The 5,551-nt window shown below is 35.6% G+C and overlaps 1 protein-coding gene across 1 annotated transcript; it reads left to right on the top strand.

The window, feature by feature from the left end:
* The first annotated feature begins 3,562 nt into the window (after positions 1-3,562).
* Positions 3,563-5,147, top strand: LOC112024542 (uncharacterized). Its single transcript, XM_024057167.2, has 2 exons — positions 3,563-4,127; positions 5,097-5,147. Exons 1-2 carry the CDS (start codon positions 3,609-3,611, stop codon positions 5,145-5,147), a joined length of 570 nt encoding a protein of 189 aa, XP_023912935.1. The 5' UTR covers positions 3,563-3,608.
* The last annotated feature ends 404 nt before the right edge of the window (positions 5,148-5,551 follow it).

The following is a 5,551-nucleotide window of genomic DNA, read 5'->3' as shown; positions in this document are numbered from 1 at the left end:
TACCTTATACCAACATACAGTTGAAACCTTACCCCAATACTCAATTGGACATGTTCTGTAATGACCATCTCTCATTTTCAATGCATGACTCCCAGTACATGATTAACTAATTTGATGCGTGGATCCCAGTACATGACTTACTCACTAACTTGAGAAAGATGTTGGCTACAAAGTTTTTCAGTTCATCAACACGATGAAGATCACGAAGCTCCTTAGTTACAAAACCCTATGGTGTACAAACACAACTACTTCTTGAATAGAAAGATGAATTAGGGCATATGTCTCCGATTCACAATATGCTTGTGAAAAAATTTTGCATTGAGTTGCATCAACTGTGACAACCCTTAAAACAATCCTTATAAATTGAATGTTCAAATAGCATGTAAAACACTATGAACATTTAAACCCCTAATTTACAAATTACCAATTCAAGTTTAATATCAAACAATGTAAGTGCGGAAAATGAACATAAGCTTATAACAGAATTGATAAACAATCTAAACAAAATAAAATCATATTCACAATAGAAATTAAATAGCAAAGATTAAGGGAAAAAAGATGCAAACACAAGGACAACACAACGATGTGTTATCGAAGAGGAAACCGAAGCCCTCAACGTAAAACCTCTCTGCCTCCCTCCAAGCGGTCAATAATCCACTAAAGCCATTCAAGCTTCTTGCTCCAACGAGGTTGCGCTGAACCTTTGTCTTCTTTAGCTTACCGGATTCTGCTATAGCTTATAGCATCAACCAATATCCATTAGTTCCTTCCTAACTACTTCCCAAGGACCAAAAAGCCTTCTCGCAGATATGGGTATGGTGAGAAAAAGATTTGGGTAATGAATCTCTCAAAGATGTAACATTGGAGAGGATGAGAGTAGAAGAATTTGAAGAGTCACTATGTAAAGATTGTGGATGAGTCAATCTTGTTTTTCTTTAGAGTTTCTCTCTCAAAATTCTCTTTGGAAGCTCTCTACATTTCGTGGGTATAAGGAATATTTATACTAGGGTGAGAATGGAATGCGAAGAGTCAGTTTTTCAAAACAAAGTGGACTGGCGACTTGGCCTCCCGACTTGACTGAGTCGTGAGTTTAAGTTGCGAACTAACTAAATGGCCAGTCTAGACTTTTTGTCCTGTAGTGCTCTAGCTGGCGTGACTATTCAGCTCCTCTACATACTCCACATGTGTGCCACTTTTGGCGACTTGCAAGCCATGAGATCCAGTCGCGAGCCACTTGTTGAGTGCAAAAACTTGAGCTTTTCTTCACACTCTCTCACACACTACCCTTACATAATTCTCACATAAATACAAGGTTTCTAAATACTGAAATACAAGCAAATTTGGCACGAAATAAAGTCAACAAGATGGTTGATTAAATTCAACCTTACATATATGTTTAGGGTTGTGAGAAAAGCAAGCCCAAACATATATTCATGGATTGGAGTGAAATCAGATTTGAAAAACTGATTTTCTTAAACCTCGACAAATAACCTATCTATCAAGCATCGAGCTGAAGCAACTTTTTTAAACCTCGATAGATACTAGCTGTCGAGCTAGCTATCAAGATTTAAAATCTTGCACTTCTTCACTTGTTTCTTAGACAAACTTACATGGCTTTAACATTTAAACTTGAAACCTTGTTCCTTGAAGCATTAAACACATCCTAGATCTACCCAATTATAAGTAAAGTGTGTTTTGTCAAAGGATTAGCCAATTCTATATTGACTTATGTTCCTAACAATGATTCACATATCTCCTAACAGTCACCTTGGCCAATTAATTTGAATAGATTAAATAACCTTTCAATTTTAGATTGGGTGAATATGATTTTGTACCCTAAAGACTTGATGGGTTTAAACAATGAAGAATTCATAAATTTCCAGCTATTTGCTGTAATTGTCTGTGACCACCTGTGGATGATCAGAAACAAAGTAAGGATAGAGGGAGTCAAAAGCAACCCTATGGAGATTGCAAGACAAATATGGATATCTTTTAAAGAGCGCAAACAAGCATGGAGAGAAGTGATTAAGAAACCATCTAGAGACCCATAATGGTATCCTCCACCCATAGATTGGGTTAAATTGAATTTTGACGCAACTAATAGATAAGGATATAGCTTTGTGGCTGTGGTTAGCAGAGACCATAAAGGGAATCTTATTAAGGGGTGGACTAAACAGATTAGTCTAGGAAGTTCTATTCATGGTGAAGCTAAGGCAGCTTGGTGTGCTATCCGTAGAGCAACAGCTAAGGAATTCCACGGAATAATTATAGAAGGAGATGTGTGGAATGTGATAGAGCCTCTGCAAAAATAAAGTTTATCCCCTCATTGGAGCATCAAAGCTATATTTAAGGATATTCTTAATTTAGCAAAATCTTTTGTAAATGTAAATTTCTCTTATGTGCATAGAGTTGGAAACGTGTTTGCCCATCTTTTTGCATAATGAACTGCCCTTTCGTTTTAAATTGGGCTAGTGCCCACTATCGTCTTGAATTGTCCAAGTTTTGGATAGAGATGGATCCAAGCCTAGATCTTCTAAGTGTTCTCTTCTTTTGCTTGTTTAATAAAGAATTTATTCAGCCCAAAAAAAAAAGGTGCTTGACAACTTGGAAGCATTTTCTACAAATTTAGATTATAAAATGTTTGTTTAACAGCCAAGCATTTATGTGGGCTCCAATTAGTACAACTGGTAAAATCTCTTATGGTTGAATAAGAGATCTGGGGTTCAATCCTCGCCTACATCAAAACCAATTGGTGTCTTGGTCTGATGATAAAAAGCATTATCAGGAGCGAACGCCATAGGTTGAAATTCTCTTTAAAAAAAAGACAGCCAAGCATTTAGTAGTCCATAATTGTCTGCAACAGCCAGTTCCAGTTCACGTTCACTGCCACAACGAGTAAAAAAAAGGCTGTGTTTGCCCCGATGTATAATGTTTTTCAACTATAAAATTTTTTTAGGTGAAAATATTTTTTGGGAAACAAAAAAAATTTTTAGTTGTTTGGTTGTGTTTTGGAAATACACTGAAAAATAGTTTCCAGTATTTGGTTTGGGTAGAATAAAAGTGTAAAGCAATTTACACTCCCACCCTCTATTTTATGGTCAATTCAGTTTGACCGTATTTTTCGGTCCACCTAAACATCATGTTTGGTGTAAAATATTTTTCGTATATGTTTTTCACATGAAATAAACACAGCCAAATTCTAGACCAATCTTAACTAGCAAAAAATGCAAAAATGACGAAGAGAGAGAGAGAGAGAGAGATGCAGAGATTTTATAAATAAGAACCTTGTATCAAAATAAATAAATAAAGTAAGAACCCTGTATAACCCGTGACCGTGAAGAGATATATTATTATTAGTTTCAAACGGTGAGATTCTCCAACGGCATCAAAACATTAAGGCCCGTAGATTTATAGGCCCAATTAGCGGTGGACCTCACGTGAACCTCGACAACCCAACGATACCAATAACAATACCAAATACCATGCATATTTATTTCAATTTGCGTCTTAATTCCAAATACAGCTAACACTTATACTACTTCATTTGGATTGCATTGTGTTAGTGGTGTACTCTTTAATTTGTTACACACTAAAAACAAAATCTAGGCATGGAAGCTTTGTGGAATTTAGAGGACAAACTGAAGCTTTCAACTCAAGAAGCAGTTATCCTATTTGTGTGCACTGCTTTTGCTCTCATCGCTCTCTGCACCGCAACAATACTAAAGAAGAAGGCTAAAAGAAAGCAACTTCCTAGACATGACATGGTCACAATAAATGACTCCAATATGATAGAGAAATGGCCTGTGGAGCCAAGTTGTGGTAATTGGGTTTCGATCAAGAGGCTGTTAATGGGGTCTATGCGGTGGAGTAGAGCAAACAAGTGGGGTGAATTAGAAACGAGTAATATTGGAAGTTGGAGAGAGAGTCCAACACCACTTCTTGGGTTGAAAAGGTGTGAATTTGACGTGGGTTGGCAAAGCCATAACACTTTGTCACCACTGTGGCAAAGGCCAATACTTATGGGAGAGAAGTGTGAGCTTCCTAGGTTTAGTGGGCTTATTCTTTATGATGAACAAGGCCGGCTACTTAGCGAGTCCCAATCATGCAAGGAAAACACTCATCAACAGGTAATTAAATCATTGTACGATATATGTGTTGCTTTTTTTTTTTTTTTTGAGAAACGTTGCTTAATTTATTTGATAACACATTGCAGCATTCCTGTCCTACATTAGATTGAGACAATAAATATAAATTTTTAGTACCGTTTTGAGTGTCTCATTTTTTACTTCATTAATCACAATTTGTCACATGTTATTTTTTCTTTTCTTATAAAATCAATAATTCTACATGCACAAAGAATTTCAAATCTGTCAAGGTCGTAAGTTTTTATTAGTAGGTAAAAAAGTAATGTCAATAGTAGAGCAAAATTTGCTAACTCGACAATTGTAAATGATTTGTGAAAAAAAAAAAATTCAAACACATGACATATTGCATTTTGTTAAACATAAAAGAGAACATTAAAAGTGGGACAAAAAAATCATTCAATTGAGGCAATCACATATTGGATAAGTTGGTTGTTTTTAATTTATATTAGACCTTAATGATATGCTTATATCAACTAATATGGTATGTCTAGCAATAATGACATCCTTTCTAGTATCTCATGTCTGTGATTTGAATTTCATATCTCCTTTCCCTTCTCCCTTCTATACTATCTACTAGTGAGAAAATATTATATATAGATAGTGCAAAATCATGCATGACACACAAATGGAGTGAAGAAGGTGTTTGATTGCCAAAGAAAAGTTGAGAAAAGGTATGGGCAATCTTATAACCAATTGGAAGATGGGTTCTCTTCTATTTTTACTCTACTTTTCCCAAAATTTGCCCCTAAAGTTGTCCTGGCAATCAAATTGGGAGATACGAGGGGAACCTTTTGTCATGTTGAGGGATTTATTTGATGAGTGTGGAACCAGTCGAGTTTTGTAAAATTCCTGTGATCAACTTGCTCTTAAAATTGCACGAGACTCAAGATAGAGCTGGCCTTATTAATTTTGGAGGATTTTGTTGTTCACTTGGTTTCCGCTTTTGTGTAGGTACTAAAACCTGCTGCTGCGGAGAGAACTACACTGAGAGACTTGCTGTAATTTCTTGTTCTTACTTTTAAGTAGTTGTAACAAAAAGATAGTGGAAATTTCCGTTGACTGTGGCCTGGGTTTTATTTGCAATAAGAACAAAGCAATGCCGCAACACAATTACCACTTTACTTACCGCACATTTTTCATCCCCAATTTCATCTAATTTGCTTCGGTAAATAATTAGATGCATGATCACCAAAGTACCTTGCTTTTACGCATATGTCTAAGATACTCCACGCTTAAACATACTAAAAGTCGTCTTAATTAGTATGTCGAGAGCCTTGTTATTCAATTAGCATATCCTAGTGTTTTTAACGAAAATATTCAAAGTTCTCCACACTTTATTTTAGTCTATAATTATTAATTACCGAATTATCACCCAAAGAAAAAAATCGTTTTAATATATATATATA

Source organism: Quercus suber, unplaced genomic scaffold (genome assembly GCF_002906115.3).
Source record: "Quercus suber isolate HL8 unplaced genomic scaffold, Cork oak 2.0 scaffold_423, whole genome shotgun sequence".
Classification (NCBI taxonomy): domain Eukaryota; kingdom Viridiplantae; phylum Streptophyta; class Magnoliopsida; order Fagales; family Fagaceae; genus Quercus; species Quercus suber.
Note: the sequence above shows the minus strand (reverse complement) of the source record. Positions and strands in the feature narration are given on the sequence as shown.